General features: G+C 37.1%; 1 protein-coding gene across 1 annotated transcript; it reads left to right on the forward strand.

Annotated features, from left to right (window-relative positions):
• The first annotated feature begins 811 nt into the window (after nucleotides 1-811).
• Nucleotides 812-17168, forward strand: LOC136678708 (F-box only protein 3-like). Its single transcript, XM_066656815.1, has 11 exons — nucleotides 812-941; nucleotides 3465-3554; nucleotides 4198-4361; nucleotides 4502-4616; nucleotides 5582-5786; nucleotides 7828-7873; nucleotides 8416-8500; nucleotides 10124-10246; nucleotides 11321-11436; nucleotides 11643-11833; nucleotides 12551-17168. Exons 1-11 carry the CDS (start codon nucleotides 850-852, stop codon nucleotides 12680-12682), a joined length of 1359 nt encoding a protein of 452 aa, XP_066512912.1. The 5' UTR covers nucleotides 812-849; the 3' UTR covers nucleotides 12683-17168.
• The last annotated feature ends 2313 nt before the right edge of the window (nucleotides 17169-19481 follow it).

Genomic DNA, 19481 nt, shown 5'->3' on the forward strand with positions numbered 1-19481 from the left:
GTAGGCAATCCTCAAGCAGATACTTGGCCAGATTCAGGAGTGTGATCATCCTTCAGCTCATGGCACACTGCATGAACAGTTCAATAATGGGGTCCAAAAGTCAAATACCAAATTACAGATTCAGAGGGTGGGATTCACAGAGTTCAATAGCGAAGCAGCGAAGGGCCGCGAAACGAGACGAGTTTCACATGTTTAGATTATTCATTAAACACGCATCAGATTTTTCACCATGTACATCATCTCTCAGAACAGAGTATAGTGATTGAATGGTGTTTCAAAATTAAATAATTAAATAATAGATTTCAAAACAGGTGCAGAACAACCCAGTGTACAATCATGTCAAAAACATAGGCACCTTGAGAGAATGCACCACTTCCCCCTGAAAATTACATTTACCAATTACAATTACCAATGATTACCAAATCATTTGGTATTTACCAATTATTAAAATTTAAATAAGTATTAAAAAATTTTATTATTGTATTACTGAGCTCACATTTATCAGCCAATCTGGATCTCAATAGTAGCCCTTGTATCTCTTGTAACCATGTTCAACCCAAGTAGGCACCACTACACTGTCTGGGACAGAAATGTTACCACATTTAGTGTGCAACCTTCCCAGAATTGAGACTGGTATTACAGCAAAAGGGGTCTCTTCCTCTCTCTGTGTGTTTTGTGTGTGCGTGTCCGTCTGTTAACATCTTTAATTTAATAAGAAACGCTATCACTGACCAATGTTGCTCTCTGACCATGTGCGGCCTATTTGATAACAAAGCAGCGTGCCGACACGCCCTCGTGACGCATGCGCATGGAGGCAGTGCATCGCACTGCCATTCTTCACGCACCAAGATGGCGGCGTCCACGGCGCTGAACTTGGACAATTTACCGTCAGATCCTTTGCTGCTGATTTTATCGTTTTTGGACTTTAGGGACCTGGTCAGGTGAGTCCTCTTTGGAGACGTAAGGGCTGTAGATATGATGCTGAAGAGGCTAGTTTTGAGCTTATATGTTAATTGAGAAATGTGTGTAAAAGTTAGGGCTGCTTGGCGGCTGTTTGTTAGCTGCCTGCGCTAGAGAGAGAGGAGTGGGAGACATTTCTCATAAATGTAACATAATCTAGAGAGCCAATAGCAGTCAGAAATTAGATAATATTTAGGAGGATGCTATTGAGACAAAGCAGTGAAGTGTCCTTACTTAAATACGGCAGTAGAGTATTTAAACAATGTCAGGTTGCCTCTGAGCTAACTGTACTAACAGCCTCAGATGTAAACAAGTTCTTCTGCAGCCGCTTCGGAAGATACGCGGTTGTGTAATTATAAGAATAAAGCAAGTTCCGTACCGAAGGTTGCTAGTGTTGTGTTGGAGTCTTGAAGGTATTGCTGACGGATGAGACCTAAAATGCTCTTTCATTTTATTATTTACAGAAACGATAAAGAAAATTGAAGGGCTGAAATTCTTTTCGGAACCGCTGTCGTTATCGGTAGCTGCATGTCTAGTGAATTTTGGCCTTGGGTTTTACCTTACACCTTAACCTGCACACAGTGTCTTCTGCAAAATAATTAAGTGAAAAGTGAAGAAAATAATAACCCTACATTTAAGATTAGACTTAATTTTTCATATCAGTAGTGTTTATCAAGATTTATTATTATTACTTTAAATGGAACTGCTATCTTATAACTCATTCACTCACTCACTCCTGTTTAGCAACTGCTCCACACTGGGGTGCCACTCTTTGCTTTGCTGTGGATCAAATACACTGCGTCCTTGTTTTTAAAGTGACACTGGTCATAGGTTAATCCCCTAAAACTCATCTATATATTTATATATATATGTGATTTTATGATGGAACATTTCAGTTTTAAAAGTGAAAATAGACAGCCATGCCATTGAATGATTGTGTCACTCATAATACATCTTCTAGCATATAAAAGCCAACAGGCAGAGGGGACATTTTAAAAAAGTATATAATTTAAATGTCAGCATTTTCTGATTTTGTTTTGACAGATATTTTGAATAAACCGTAAGCATACAAACACCGTATCTCTCATGCACTGCTGTATTTTGAATAACCAGTAATATGTGAGAGAAATTGCCTTGTTGTTGTTCATTTTGCTCATTTAGACATGTTAAGTTTAGCTTATGCACTACATACACCCACAAGTTTGTAAACACCTCTTGAAATGAGTGATTATTTTAAGATTATCTTATTACAGACATCATTCCTATATTCTTCAGAGAAAGCATTGACAATGCAATGGAACAGTCTGGAGCAGCTGCACATGAGAATAAGAATGCTTAGTACATAGCATTGGCCAGAGGGATATAAAACTCCCAGCACTGATCTGTGGAACAGTTGTATTGTAATCTCTGGACTGATGGAGCTCTATTAGGGGTCTTTGAAATTTGTTGGACTGGTGTTTTTGACCCAGAACTAGTCATCTGAAATCAATTCTATTGCATTGTGTGAAGTAGTTGAGGCTGTTTCCGCAGTAAAGTGGGGACAAACTATTCATTGTGATTTCAGGTGAAGTATTGGGCGATCATGTATCTACCACCTTTTAGCCATATATTGTATGTTAACATGGAAATGGCCTCATTTTCTCTCCAGTTTCCAAATGTTCCCATTAGCTAATCTACTTCCATTACATTCAGTTATAATGGTGAGGGTGGATCCAGCCATAGACTCTTTTTAAACTGCCACAAACAGAATGCCACTGGACGGTGTTTAGCTGACAGACATTGTGTAGAAAATATTATATAAAATATATGTTTTAAATAATAAATATTCTAAATGTATAATGTACGCATAGAGTGGCACAGTGGCTCAGCCGGTAGTGTCGCTGTCACATTGCTCCAGGGTCCTGGGGTTGTTGGTTCAAACCCCGCTCCTGGTGACTGTCTGTGAGGAGTTGTGTTCTCCCCATTGGTTTCGTCCGGGTGCTCATGTTTCCTCCCACAGTCTAAAACCACAGGCTGGCAGGTGGATTGGCGTCTCAAAAGTTTACGTGAGTGTGTGAGTGAGTGTGTAAGTGTGTGTCGCCCTGCGAGAGACAGACATCCCTCCAGAGTATGTTCCTGCCTTGCTGCGAATGATTTCGGGTAGGCTCTGGACCGACCGCAACCCTGAACTGGATAAGCAGTTACAGACAAAGAATGAATGAATGAATAATGTAAATATTATTATATTTGTTGAGTGCTACAAGGTTCCTTAAAAATAATTCCTTATTTCACAATTTACTCCTAAAGTGTTTTCTAAAAGCAGCAAACAGCTCTTGCTGTTATATTCTTTAGAGCCCACATCATCATCAACATTATCATCTTAAATACATAGTAGCAACTTCAAATTCCAGTTTAATGAGACTTTTAATGACAATTTAAAGGTGGCTGTTTATAAGTTTCTGTGTCATTTCTGTACTAGAGTTAAAGCTTGGAAATTTAACACTGCTGCTCTGGTTTTCCCTCAGTTGCAGTCTTGTAAGCCGGCGCCTTAATGAGCTCACAGGTCATAATCCTTTATGGAAGGGACTTTGCCAGAAGCATTGGAATCTCACAGAGTAGGTTCTCCATTTTGTTCTTTTTATATATATTGTGTGTGTCAGATGTAACCTTCCACAAAACTGACCATTGCCATATGGATGTGAAAGATCGCTTTAATTGATTCCACAAGGGAATCACAGGAGCAATCAGCATTACTTTTTACTGTATTCCATGACCTTTCATGTCAGTTTGTTTAGTGTATTAAGAAAAGATAAACACACAACAATCAGCCACAACATTAAAACCAGCTCCCTATTTCCACATACATTTTTCAGGTTCTCAACTGCTCTTACTTTATAGGTACATATTGCAGCTACAATTTCACACACTAGTCCATCTTTTGCTCTGCATCTCTTTAGCCCCAGTTCACCCTGTTTTTTAGCTACTTTTATAAAGTATGTAATTGTAGACTTACAATGTGCATCTATATGGGTAGAGGCGATAAAATGAAGTGTAGAAACTAGAAGGTGGCTATAATGTTATGGCTGACTTCTGTATACATTTACCAGAAGTTGGACAACAGTTTATTTATGAATAATTTGTATATTATGAAAAGTTTAATTTATATTGGAAGACTCAAATGTACCCTACTCAATTTTGAGTAATGTGTCCAGCTAGTGCAACCCCAGTTTGAATATTGTGGTTTGTTTCCTTCTTCAGGGCAGATAAGGCTCAGAGAGGGCAGAGCTGGAAGGAGCTGTTCCGGGAGTTTTATGCTGATCTAGGTCGCTACATCGATCACTACACAACACTAAAAAAAGCCTGGGATGACCTGAAGAGTTATCTGGGTCAGAAATGCCCACGCATGATTGCCTCTCTCAAAGGTGTGTCTTGAGAAGATTTTTTTACTATATGTACACTACTTTTAAAATAAATGTAACCTGGAAGTAGTTTACAGTAATGCAGGGTTGTACTTTTACCCACTACCCACTAACACAACTTAAAACCTGTTCTCTGTCAACAGAAGGAGCAAAGGAGGAGGAGCTAGATGCAATTGAGGCTCAAATTGGCTGCAAGCTCCCTAATGATTACCGATGCTCCTACAGGATACACAATGGACAAAAACTAGTGGTTCCTGGGTGAGGGTGTACTATAGGTTTCTAGAGTATATCACCTGCATATTATACCTTTATTAACATAATTTATTGTCATTTAATATAGGTGTTTCCTGGGGGTACAAGTCACATATATAAGCCTTTCATTACTACTGATACAAACCTATAAGTGTCAGTTGTTATAAAGGCTCTTTTACTTTAGTTCTGCAATGGCCATGAAGAGTCAGCTCCAAATATGAAAACACCTTGTTAAGATCCTACATGATTCAACTGAGAAATCCTTATGCAAAAAGACTCAGTGCACTTCAGATCAATAAAAGTAATTTAAACAGGCAAACCCACTTCAAACAGAAAAAGCCCTTGAATAGACCCAAAGCACTTCAAAGAGTGAACCCACTGTGAGAACATGCAGTGAAGGAAGGTACAGCATGTCCACATCCTGTATTAGCCAGTGTGTAAAATGGTGCGAGGGAAAAGCTGCTTGTGTCTTTTCAGTGCTCTCTGTTATATTAATAAAATACTCTTTTTCATAGGTATTCATATTTTAACAGTCGCTATAATTTTACTGTGGAAATGTGGAAAAAAAGGTGTGGGAAACGCTAATTCAGTCAAAGGGTATACTCTCTAGCATTGTTAATTTGGCCAAAAGAAATGTCCACTTACGTCCACTTCATCACAGTTGATAAATTGCAAAGGTATTTATTGACCACCAGATCATTGTAAACACACATCACCACATGATCAAATAAGGTATATGCAGACAACACTTGAGGATAGATATTAAGTTACTAGATTTTGCTTATCCGGTTTTTAAATTCAAATATTTACATTTAGAAAAACAGTAATATGCCTTTAAGCATATTTCTACATTTTTTTTTGTAGAAAGCCTTTTTTTATTATCTTATTTAATCTGTTTTGTGTAAATACAGAATTCAATTTTTCATTGTTCTGTAAATGTAGTAACGGCTTTCTTTTTGCCCTGATATCAGGTTGATGGGAAGTATGGCTTTGTCCAATCACTATCGCTCAGAGGATTTACTGGATATTGAGACGGCTGCTGGGGGCTTCCAGCAGAGGAAGGGTATGCGGCAGTGTCTCCCTCTCACTTTCTGCTTCCACACAGGCCTGAGCCAGTACATGGCCTTAGAGGCCACAGAGGGACGCACACGCAGTGAGATTTTCTACCACTGTCCGGTGAGATTGTAATTCTCCTCTCTTTGTCCTCAGCTAGATTCAGGATTTTACAAATCTTTATACATTTTCAGAGATTATTTGCTTGGCCAAAAATATAGTGTAAGGCTTCACAGAGGAGTAGAAAGTGTTGCTGCAACACAAGGGGAATACATTTCCCACTGATAATGTTTATCTTAGAAAAAATGATGGATGGGCAAATACAATAGTGTAAAAATGAAGTTTTTAGGGCACTATGTTAGAAGGATTAAAAGAAAAACATACCTTTATCAGAAACAAATGTTTTAGAACGAAGAGGAATCTCTTCAGCTTGTCTTCTTCTTTCTTCCACTTTTATCTTTCTTTTCCAGCTGTTAGTCTAAGCTGAATTTGTCCAAAACTGTGTGAAACTCAAGATGTTGGTATGGGTTTCATGGGAATCTCCACATCCTTAATAATCTCTGAGCTGATTGTGTGTTTAATCGCTCGCTGAATTTAAAAATTAATTTATATTTGCTGCTAAATATCAACCAAGATAGTCACATAAACTAAATTATGTAAAAATGAGATACATTTTCTTACCCATTATGTGAGAGTCTCCAGTCACCAGACCTTTCTAATATTTTTAACTAATTGTCTTCTCTCTTTCTCAATCTCACCTTCCTCTTTTTCTTGCTTTTTAGTTTTTTGTTATGTATGGTGATTTTTTTTTTTTGCAGATACAAAACAAATGTGATCAATTATACTAGAAAACATTGGTTGGATAAATAATGTAAATGTAAGCACAAATGGGTCACATGATAGATGTAGTGTTTTTTGTATGGTCATAGCTATGAAAATAGGCTTAATGTGTCAGGTCCCATTGGATGGACGATGAAATTGAAGCCATCAGAAACCAAATTATAATAAGCAGTGAATAAATTATAACTTAGCCACTGATACACTGAGGTTCCCTGAACCATGAGGTTTGAAAGTGTGTTGCTCCTGTTCCCCAAAATATAACAATAAAATGTGGAGCTTTTTATGAATGTGACAAAATGATGTAAAATGTTTTTGCAAAATGTACCACATTGCATTGCGAGGTACCTATGCTGAAGCCAGATAATTTTGCATAGAGAGTAAACAGATTTATTTTATTGGCTTACCCAACCCATTAAAAGTGAAGCATTTAGAGTCAGAAGTGAGTGAGTGAGGGTGGCATGCATATATTAGGCCAGTAGAGAAAGGAGTCTGCCACATCCTTCTTGACTGAATTGTGCACTAAGGGCAGCCTTGAAGGATCTATCAGAGATAATTGAAAGTACAAGTAAATGGTTGTGTTTAAGAAGGGCGCAGGTTGATTGCAGAAGAGCCGTTAGTGATTGATTGCACAGATTTAGCATGGTGGACAGTTAACTCGGAAACTTGGAATAACCTTTGATGAAGTTTGTAATGTATCACATAATGTTCACATAGAACTGGAGGCACTGAGCATGCATTTATGGTGACAATGGGGGTAGGTACAGCATTAGTCATCAGGGAGGCCAGCGTGGATTTATGGTTATCGATGGAACACAGGTGTGTCGTTTGTGTGATTGTTGATCACTGCATTGCATTGAGCATGCATTAACTGTGCAAGTGGAGCTAGGAACAGCCTTAGTAACCAGGGAGACCGATGTCGATCTACATAAGAGGCTGGTTAAATGAAGAAATGTTATCGGATGCCAGACCATACTGTTGAGCCTTTCAGAGGTGCTGTGTGCTGATTTCAATGAAACACTGAAGAAGAGACGGGCCTACCTGATGACCCCTGTAAAAAGCTTGCAAAGAATTCAGTGCTTAGGAATGAGTGAAGTTAATAGGTTGGGCCCTATATGTAACTCCAATGACTAAAAACAGGATTTTTTCATCTTGTAGTATTTTATATTTATATTTTTCCTTGACTAACAAGTTATTGATGTAGAATGGAATAATCTTTTGAAGGCATCACAGTACATCGATGCACGTGTGCAGCTCAGGCAGCAGGAGGGACTGTCAGCTTATCCACTGTTCCAAATGTTCTAATTTGGTAATTTTTCTCTCACAGGATCAGCTGGCACAAGATCCATCTGCAATTGATATGTTTATAACAGGTAGGGCATTGGTAAACTGCATTGTTAAGTGTTTTACTGCAGATGCTGGGTAGGCTCTGGACCCACCATGACTTTGATCAGAATAAAGCAGCTTCAGAGTACAATGAATATAGTTTCTTAGACAAAAAGTGGGGGGGAGTTGGCTTGGTTGGGGGTGGGGGTGGGGGTGGGGGTGGATTGGGGGGTTAAATAGAGCTGCCATAATTGCAGGGCTTGTGTAACACGTTCCATTTCAGTCTTGTTATTAAGTTAATAATTTACTTGAACTTGATCTTTGGATACAGTATTTTTTATTATGGTTTAGAATGAAACATGATTTTATCATCATTGAATGGGTCACAAAAAAATCTGGACTCAAAGCCGACTGTGGCAGTGAAAACACACATATATACACACACACGGGTGGTCAGGGCACTCACTGATTTTTTTACAATGGTCATGACAGGAACCAGGGATCATGATTATGGGGGAATGTCCATGTAATTACGTGAATAAAATCCATCTCTCTTTAAATCTTTGGATTTAACCTTCCACTACAACAGGGTCCAACTTTACCGAATGGTTTACCTCATATGTCCACAATGTAGTGACAGGAGAGTACCCCATCATCCGGGACCAGATCTTCAGGTACAGATGTTTGTCCAGCTTCAGATTTTGTGTTTGTGTTTTTGTGTATTGGTTATGTTCATATCTATGTCAGGCACATAATAGCCAAAGCAACTGCATGTCTTCAATTCGATTCAGTATATTTGCTTGTTATCCAAGTTAAAAAAACAAAAAACAATGTCAGTTTATTATTGTACATTTACTTATTTGCTTTTTTCTTAGGGTTGCAGTGAAACTCAACTTCAGTATTGTCCCCTTAATCAACAAGTGTAGGCTAAGTCTGCTGTCCCTGGACAGATAGACAGATAGAATTGAAAAGGCAGAGGAAGTGAATCTGGAGACATATAGCACATGTATGAATGCATGTATGATTTAAAAAAAAATGTATGATGTATGGAAGTGTTTTAGTCAAAATTTATATTGACTTGGTAAGTAAACGCATGTGTTAATTCCTATGGCTTGTTTTCATTTTGCCAGCTCCTCCTATCATATAAGTGCACTATGTAAATTTACAGTTACAGATCCTATTCCATCAGTTAGTCTGCACACATTGTTAGGCCACGCTCACCTCCTTGGTTCTTCAATGGTCAGCAATCCAAAAGGACCAACATAAAGCAGGAAGAATTGGGTTGACAATAGCGGTGGGTGATATGGCCCTAAAATAATATCATGATATATCAGTGTATTTTGGCGATAACGTATTCTTGGCGATATGAAAAAACACTGAAAAATACTGTAATTAATTTCCAGAACACACTATTGCAACAAGGTAAATGATATATCAATTAGATTCAATTAATAATGTATTTAATTTCTTATTTAAATTATTATATGTAACATTTTATTTTTGTACAAATCGAACTATTTCAAATATTCAGAAGGAACAACAAATAAATGTGTAAGCATTTGCTTTTTTTTTGTAAACAACCGTAATTTACCATGGTTCTGACATTGTATAAAATATATAGAGAATATTTATATTTTATATACAAACCAGCTTCACACGACTGAAGTCACTCGTCTTTTGGAGCAAATTCTTTGAACACAGAGCAAATTTCCACCGTACCTCTTGCTGTGCTTAAATGACTCACATAATAAATGTATGCCATGTTACAAGTAACTGCATGACGTCATCATGTAAACAAGTCAGAATATCACAATAATCACGATATTGACTGTTTTATTGTTTGAAAAAGGTTTATGATATTATTGCGCATGATACGATATGGCAAAGCCCTAGCTGATAATAATCCAGTGGGTTTGCAACATAAGCAGGAACAAAAGATATATTGCAGACAGTGATGTACAAATTGCACCTCTGTTGCAATTAGAGCTGATAATGTTGTTCGCAGTTGGCAAGTTTGTCTTGATTAAATTTAACATAATTGTGCATTTCTGCTTTCACACATTCAGGCATGTCGCAAATCAAATCTGGACATTTTTCACACTATAATGTGGGCATTCAAATGATAGTTCTGCAGGACTCTCTATATACGATTCCAACATTTTCAGAAATTGCATTTGAATCATTTTAATGGCATTTTATTATTGCTATTTTAATTGGACATTGAGTGATACCTTTTTTTCCAAAATGAGAAAAGTATGTAATATAATAACACTCACTTACACTTAATTTTTTTTCAGGTACGTCCATGACAAGAAGTGTGTGGCCACTACTGGTGACATCACAGTGTCAGTCTCCACATCCTTTCTGCCTGAACTCAGCTCTGTCCATCCACCACACTTCTTCTTCACTTACAGAATCAGGTAAGACACAGACACAAACACGCATGTCCACTGTTCTGAACTTAATATATAATCTCTCCAAATGATTTGATATTCTCATTGAGAACCTCTAAGCATCCTCAGGAAACAGCTGATCCATAAAAAACTCCTTAAAGAAAATGTGGGATGATTAAAGCTGGTTGAAAATCATTAACTGTTTAAGGTTTACAATACAGCATATAGGTAAGCTAGTTGTTTGAGATATATGAACTATCCTGTTAGCAGTAAGCAAAAATAGATGTGATATTTTGAATTACTGTTACGGAATGTATCAAATATAAACCTATAAATTGCAGAGTATAGGGAAGGAAAATGTACTGTTTGCTTAATTGTGCATATTAATTTGTGATGCTCCTGTGCCATTTTAGTTTCTTAGACATTTTTTGAATTGTGTCCTCTGTGGCACTTTAAGGCAAGTTGTGGACACTAACTGAAAGCTTGTTAACGTTTTCAGAAAGACTACCAGACTACATGCTTAATTGTTTGAGTGATCTAGGAGGAACATATTGAAGTGCATAGACAAGGTCAAGATATTTAAAAAGTTATGAATTCAAAGATAAATAAAGGGGTTTTAGAGAAGAGTATGTATAGAACACATTCAAGTTTGCTAGGAGAGTTCAGATAAAACAAAAGGAGGATGTTTTCAACATGACCTTAAGGTCACCGTGCTCAATGACTAGCATTGTCTAGAAAGGTGTAAATCCCTAAGGCACTAGACTGTGGAGCAGGAAATTACGTTTTTGGGAGTTCTAGAGCTTTGGTTGAGTTGCAGTGGCATTTGTGATCCATAATTAATTCTATTTAAAAAAATATCCCAATCTGTGTCTCATGGTCTGGAGTTTGTACAAATACAGATAAATTAATGATGAACACATCTATTTATGAATTTAACTTTATTTGTACAAATTGCAGACCATGAGACACAAATTGGCATATATTTATTTGTGAATAGTGAAACATATTTGTGACTTGTGTTTAATTTCTGGATTAACATTTAAAAAATACAAAAGTGTTTTGAGAATAATCTCTCTCCATATGAACTACGCTATTTGTCAGGATTGAAATGGCACGGTCAGCACTGCCTGAGAGTGCCTGCCAACTGGACAGCCGCTACTGGAAAATCACCAATGCCAATGGCAACGTGGAGGAGGTCCGTGGGCCTGGCGTTGTAGGTGAGATTTCCAGCAAAAATAATGTACTGATTGTTCTGTCTTTAAAATGGTGTAGTGTGACAGTGAGTCTGTCCTAATCTCTTTGCACTCATAAAAATTAGAACACCATGATCAAACGGCATGTTTTGGTGTTTTACAAAATGAATATTTTATGAGACAACAATTTTCAATTAGGTTAACTAAAATGTTGTATGCATGTGTTATAGGGGAGTTTCCGGTGATGACCCCTGGTAAAGTGCATGAGTATGCAAGCTGCACCACATTCTCCACCACTTCAGAGTACATGGAGGGACACTACACCTTCCACAGGCTCAAAAACAAAGAGGAAATCTTTGATGTCTCCATTCCACGATTCCATATGGTGTGCCCGCCCTTCCGCGAGTCCGTAGCACGCTTGGTATGTTTGCACTTATTAAAGTGTAGCTACTGCAAAATGTATATATTAAAAATGATTAAATTATATATTTTAAACAAAACTTGTTTATTTTTTAACATTGTATAAACATCTTTAAGGTCTTATTCCAGCAATTATATCTTAAATTCAGTAAAACTGATGAAGTAGTGAGTTTTTTCTGTTTTAAGCCTAATAAGATTTATATATGTTTATGTAGTTTTATGTCACTCATTAAAGGTTTATACAGTCTGCCCTCTGCATCAGCGGCATACACTGAATCCATGCAAAATGCTGCAGCGTCCCATCCGTCCTTAGTTTCACTCCAGCACTTGTTTGAGCATTGTATGCGTCACATCTTGGTTGTTGCTACTTGTATCTGTACTGAACATGTGCTGACACTATTAGGTATTGTAAGGAGTCATACTTATGACTAGTTGAGCCTAGTTTTAATTCAAATGCTACAGCAATTTTAATGAGGGATATGGGCAGATTTTGTTATCCATGGGAAGTCTAGGAGCCAGTCCCCTGCAGATGCAGAGGGCCAACTGTATAGGAGTAATGTAGCTTTATGAATGATAGCCTGAAGCAACGTGTTTATCAGGTTTTAACATTTTTATTGTTAAACGTTAATAACTTTTAACATTTTTTATGTAGGAATGTTACAGCTTTAGGTTTTTATATCATTATCTCTCTCACTTTCTCATACTTTTCTCCCCTCAGAACTTGGTGAGCGATGTATCTGTCACTCCTTTTAACAACAACAATTCCTCGGATACAGACGACTATGAAGAGGGGGAGTTGAGGGGTATGAACATGGCTGACCCTGGGGGGCGCTGTCCTCGACATGTCTGAGGCACATGCTACTTTTTCTCTATCTCTCAAACACACACACACACACACACACACAGACAAACAGCATTGCGGCAGAGAACAGTGTTTTTTTTAGGATTCCATTGTTTATTATACAGAGTTTTTTTTGTGTCTGTCCTCTAGTGAACTTTGACAATCGTGTGTGTTCTGTGAGAGAACGAGTGTCAGTGCGATACTATAGTCGCAGTGTTCACTCTCAGAAAGGCTTGTGAGAAAAGACCCACACACGCACACACACACCAGTCAGTAAGCTTTTGTTTTGTATACACTGGCTGTACTGTTGTGAGCTCTGAACTTAGCAAGGAATTGAAAACAGAGACTGCCACTGGCTCAAAGAACAAATGGCAATTACTCAAACACACCACATGTTTTTTACAGATATTATATTCACTGACTCTTTACTGGTGGTTGGTGTTCATAAGGATACATGTCACCTAAGCAAATGCATCATGGCAGCTGACCTAGATCTTGGCAAATATTAATAAACACTTATTCTAGTAGATGTCACGCATAAAGCTTTCATTTGATTACTTTGCTCTCAAGTTGACATTTATAACAATTTAACTGGCTTTTCTGACATTAGGTTTTCTCGGGTGAAATTGCTTAGCCTTTGTAACTTACTGTATACTATATGTTCAAAAGATTTTAATAAGTGATTTCAGTTATTGAAGGTGCACCCATTGTGGACAGACCTTGGAATGAAATGGGACATTGTGGAGCAGGTGCACATGAACCTACGTTCATTGTGCCCATGGCCAAATTTTGGTTAATGGTTATAAATCCTTTAATTTGTAATTTATATTTATAACGAATTCATCATTTAATTATCTGAAGTGATCTCTATCTAAAATTTTTAAAATTATTTTTGTTAATGTCGATCCAGAATTAATCCTCTAATATCAGTACCTGATCTCATTGACATTCTCATGATTGAATGCTAATATATCCTTAGAGAAATTGTCCAAGACTCCAAGAGCTGTAAGCCTTCACATGGTGGTAGAAAATATTACTGGAGCAAAGGAGGGACAAGCCTACCTATTAATCAGAGGATGAACTTTTGGCCATAAGATGTATTTCGCAATGATGGCCTTGCTTGCAAACTGAGACCGGAAAAAACATTTTCTGTGGTGCTTAAGTATAATATTTTTTTAATAAGATTAAAGATGTGACAGGTATAACACCATGTTGCCCCAAAAGAGGGTCATATAGCAACCCACATTAAAAAAAAAAACATGCGTGCTAGTGACGTTATGTTAACTTTACATTAAAATTAATAAAAACATCATTCGTGACAGTTGAGACCCGTTTGAATAAACATATAAAAGAATTCATATAGGTTCATTTCTGTTGTCATAGAGGGATACATTTGGTAACTCTGCCCTTAGATACATATACATGGACAGTACGGATTTAATATAATTAATGTATGTATTTTATTTCATTTCTGGAGGACTTGGGGAACAGACTAAACTTCTGAGAACGGAAAAGGATTTAAAGGAACACTATGTAGTATTTTTACCTTAAAATTACAGCTTTAAATAGCATCTGTTGTTGCTATTCTGGGCTTAGCACTGCAGAAACTGCACTATGTAACTTTTGGAGGAGGGTAGGAAACCACTTAACGTCCTCCCCTCCCCCTTGATTTCAGGACAGTGCTGTAAATGTGAATTACACTCTGCAACTTTAATTAAATCTTATTAAATGTTCCTTTCAAGAAACTAAAGCACAACAATTTTATCATTGTATAGTAATAGAAGCAGATGTGTCACATTGGAAGGTTTTTTGTTTGCCTCCAACCCACCAACAAATAATCACATTTTATTTTATTTATACAATCTTACTAAACATAGCTATCAGCACAACACCATTGCACAATATTTTTCTCGTTTATTCTTGTTCTCCTTTCTTTTCTCATTTAATTTTCTTGATATTTTCCCTTAAACACATGGCAAAAAGATAAATGCTGATGCTCTGTGTTGTCTGAATCTCTGTTTTCCCAAATGCATCTCTGATATCCAAATTTTCTGCACTGTGAAAAACACTGAGTTACTATTTTATACTTCTGTGAATCAGGCATTTACAAAAAACAGACTTTAGCTAATTGATTGTGGCATAATTGATGCACAACTCATCATCCGCATGTCTGTCATGAATGAGACCAACTAAATACCATATGGCCACCTGTTTTGTGGACACCTCACGTTTTCTTCTGAAATTAAAGATTTGATAAATACTTTGTCCCCCTTTTCCTGCAAGAACCTTGTCATGTTTTCTGAGAAGGTTTTACACTAGGTTTTGGAATATTTTGGAGTATTTAATAGCATGATGGGTTTGCTCAATGCTCAATAGCATGAATAGGATGATGGTGAGTTCAGAAATTGTTATAAAGCCACCACAACAATACCCTTCCACTGTTTCTCATTTCATTTAATGTTTACTCTATGAAATTATGTAAGTGAAAAAATGCAGATCAGTCTCAACAGTGGGTTCAGTTTAAAGTAACCAGACTGACTCATTATAAAGGGTGCCTACAACTTTTGGACATAGTGTATGATTGTTATGCTGTTCTTAACCCTGCAGTAATATTAAGGTTTGAAAAAAATTCCATCAGCACTGTTGTGCCTGATACCCTTATACCAGAGCCACACACTATCATGCCACTGTCTTGTTTGTTGAACAGCTAATTTGAGGGTCATTAGGGTATTCAGTTGGGGTATTCCTATGGTGAACTATTAAACACACTTTTAGAGTTGTAAAATACACTTAAAAACATACTTATAATAGAAGTGATGTAGAAGCCTCAAATAAAATATTAGATTTTACAGTATTTCTTTTCAGACCTCCAAAGTTCAGTCATAGAAGTCTTCGCAGTAACTTTCTCAGTCAGGTACAAATCTATTGGTCCCATTGTGCTGAGTCCCACTTTGTGTTTTTTTTCCCCCACAGTGGAAGGATGGACATAAACATATATTTAAATGATTTTTATTTGCATGTGTCAATGAACATTATTTTTCTGTCTTTCAAAGATTTAGGCTCTAAGTTCTGTTTATCTGACATGGACAGCTTTGGTTCTCTGAAACAGATGAATCTGGACTTGGAAAATGAAAATTGAATGAAAGGATGGGCGTTGACTTGATGCTGCATTTGATGGATGTTCCAGATAAAATTGTAAATGGGGAAACAGTGACTCCACTATAGGTTCCACTGAATCTCTACAGGCCTGTGTCTGAAATTGGTGTTACTTATATTTAATCATCCTCAAGGATTTCTATTTGGCCTATTACACTGGTCCTTGTTTTTTTCCAGTCTTTTCCCTTTTGCCCCATTCCACATCATTTTCACATTGTCTGCTATAGTAACATTGTACATTGTACAAACAGCAGGAGCTACAGAATGCACAGCAAGATCCCTTCATTTTTGATTTAAAGTTTTTCCACATGACATCACATGTTCACCCTCTTTACATGTCATTCCATGTTACATGAGTGAGTAACGCCAGGTGCTGCTGCATTACTCTTTTGTCATCCACAAACACAAATATTCGTGTACACTGGAAATATTAAGCTAAATGTGAGCATTACTTTATATTTCATGCACAATGAATTTATTTTCTGAATTGAGCCAAGTGGGGGGGGGGTTAATTCTTGCCACTGCCCCTTTTTCCTCTCATTATTTCCTTTCACCAACACACACACACACACACACACACACACACACACAATTGTACACATTTATCTGAAATCTGCTGTGAGCAATCTCTAAGGAACAGCAATGTAACTTCAATAGATCGCCCAAAGGCATATAAAAATCTTAATTTTTGTTAGCAATCTATAGTTGTTTGGCTCTTGTTTTTGTTGTAAAAAAAAAAAAAAACAATTTCAGGAAAGGTGGGATATTTGTAAAAATCAATAACAACAAGAATCTGGAATTTGGTCATTCTCTTGACTCTTTTTTAACTGAAATGTGCAAAGAAACAATAAATATTTTTGTTTGACTGGCCTTCTTTCAGTCCAGGTCTGCCTACATTGGCACATCATGAAGGAAAGGATTAGACTCAAACAAGAATGGGCAAAAATTCCAATTGCAAACTACAAGTTGCATTCTCAGTTCCCAAAGAATTTAAAAACTAATTAAAAGAAAAGTGTAGCACAGTAGGGTTTCTCTCATACAAAAAAATTTTTTATATTTACAAAAAAAAATCAACTCAGTTATTTAAAGCATTGGAAATCTTTACTTTGTGTACATTTTTCAGTTAAATAACATTTCAAAAGAATTAACAAAATCATTGATTTTTTTTGTGTTGCATTTTACAAATACATCTCAGTTATTTTGGAAACATAATGCAGTGCAATAGGGTTTTCAAGGGATATGTTATTCGAGTCTATCAAAGTTCCCATTGATTGGTTAAGGTTTTTTTTTATTATTATTATTTTGTAAGAGTCTGTGTTTTTTATGTTTGAGTAAATAAACAGGAAACTATGTATATCTGTGTGTATTGGATGTTCACTTTAATTTGCTTTCATGCTATGGCTAAATTGTTTCTTTTTGGGACGGTCACAGTTCACTTCAGTGGAATACATTAGTCTCAAAAGATTATTGTTCTTGAAACACAGAATGTGTACCATTCAAACCCCATGCCCACCCACCTTTCTTTGCTTTCTATTGCTGCCAGTTTGGATGTTGTAATCCCAGCGAGATGAAGAGTGCTTTGTTACGGCATTTTCTGATATTGCTTTGTGTCACTGTGTGTTTTGTCACTTAGCTCCTCCTGTTTAGACCCACTCTTGATTTTTCATGCGATGTGTAACAGCCAATTAAACCTCTGGCTGCATTCACATGGGCCAAACAGCTGCATATATTTAAAGACCATGATAATCATTATGTTAATAATGCTATAAATTATGCTATATTAATTGTACCCCAGAGTATTTTAATGCAAATTCACAACTCAGGTTTTTTTTAATAATACTAACATTTTATTTAAAAAAAAAAGCACATTTCAAGACATCCAAGATCACTGTACTTTATTTATTTATTTAAATCCCCAATTAACACTGCAAGAAAGCTGTGAAGTTGAATCCAGCATATTCTTCATGGGAGATATGTAAAATCAATCACCACATTACTTGAAATTGCTTCCAAAATGGTGTTATTGGGCAGTGCAACATGTGAATGAGAACTCCGTGTCCAGTTCTGATATATTGTCTAATGTATAGAGAGCCATCAATATAGCACTTATAATTTTGCAGTGATGGGGTTCATGAGTTATTGCACTCAGAAAATCTAGACAGCAATGTTAAATGAGCATGACCTTTGAGTCCTCAGATGGCAGTGCATAAAAATATTGCACTGCATAAAACATGCTGCAATGTAGATAAATATTTTTAAAGGTCTTAGAACACTTGACAGAAAACAAAGTCCGCCAATACATCAGGAAATGCAAACTGCACCTCTTTTACACGAGAAGAAAGCCATAGGCTACATCAGTTCTGTACAGAAATGTTCTCTGGGGCCAAACTCATCTAAGATAGCCACTAGATAGTAGAGACATGTACTGTAGTCAGAGGAGTTTCTGTTTTAGCTTGTTTTCATGAAAGAATAAAGTGATGTTTTCATGTTAATTATGAATGGGATTATCCAAACTGTTATCAACAATAGGTGTGCAAGCCAGCATTTGGTGCATCAGTGACCACGACTGGCACGTGAGAAGTATATAATGATGTGGCGGCGGACAGAGAGATGCTGCCATCAACATGATGTATTTTCCTGTAGAGCTTTTGGATCATTTTTTTTTATCCACATTTTTGGATAAATGTGTCTATCGATAAAGGCAACGCTCCACTCCACTTGCATTCAGGCTCTACAAGGCTTAAAAAAAATCCCACTCTGCTCCCCCAGCATTCGACCTGTATTCAGCCTTGCCAGCATAAATGTCCCAAATGAAGCCTAAAAGTATGACGGAGTTCTGAGAATAAATTTGAAATAATTTACTGCACATATAACGGGGCAGACACAACCACAGTGTAATTGAGGGATGTCATACTATGTGTCATTATAAATATTATAAAAGACCAATTTGAAAAGATTATTTTTAATACTGAAATGTTGGCCTACTGAAAAGTATGTACACTATATGCACTCATTACTTGGTCTGGGCTCCTTTTGCATGAATTACTGCATCAATGCTGCTGCGTGGCATGGAGGCGATCAGCCTGTGGCACTGCTGAGGTGTTATGGAAGCCCAGGTTGCTTTGATAGCTGCCTTCAGCTTGTCTGCATTGTTGGGTCTGAAGTCTCTCATCTTCCTCTTGACAATACCCCATAGAGTCTCTATTGGGTTTAGGTCAGACGAGTTTGCTGTCATCTGAAAATAAGACTTTGGACACAGCAACAGTCCAGTCCTTTTTCTCCTTGGCCCAGGTAAGACGCTTCTGGCGTTGTCTCTGGGTCATGAGTGGCTTGACAAAAGAATGTGACAATGGTGGCCCATGTCCTGGATACGTCTGTGTGCGGTGGCTCTTGAAACACTGACTTCAGCAGCAGTCCACTCCTTGTGAATCTCCACCAAATCATTGAATGACCTTTTCTTGACAATCTTTTCAAGGCTGCGGTTATCCCTGTTGCTTGTGCACCTTCCACTCAACTTTCCATTAATATGCTTGGATACAGTAGGAGGGTCTCATTGGCTGCCTTCTGGACATCTGTCAAGTCAGCAGCCAATTCCTCTTCATAGTGTAGCCTACTGAACCAGACTAAGGAATCTAAGGCTTAGGAAACCTTT

This window comes from Hoplias malabaricus, chromosome Y (assembly GCF_029633855.1).
Source record: "Hoplias malabaricus isolate fHopMal1 chromosome Y, fHopMal1.hap1, whole genome shotgun sequence".
NCBI lineage: Eukaryota > Metazoa > Chordata > Actinopteri > Characiformes > Erythrinidae > Hoplias > Hoplias malabaricus.

Bases quoted from the DNA above. Each gene is read 5' to 3' on its own strand.
- LOC136678708 (XM_066656815.1), top strand. From the start codon at position 850: ATGGCGGCGTCCACGGCGCTGAACTTGGACAATTTACCGTCAGATCCT. The intron at 3,555-4,197 runs GTAGGTTCTCCA...TTCCTTCTTCAG, and splicing joins AAGCATTGGAATCTCACAGA to GGCAGATAAGGCTCAGAGAG. The intron at 7,874-8,415 runs GTAGGGCATTGG...CCACTACAACAG, and splicing joins AATTGATATGTTTATAACAG to GGTCCAACTTTACCGAATGG.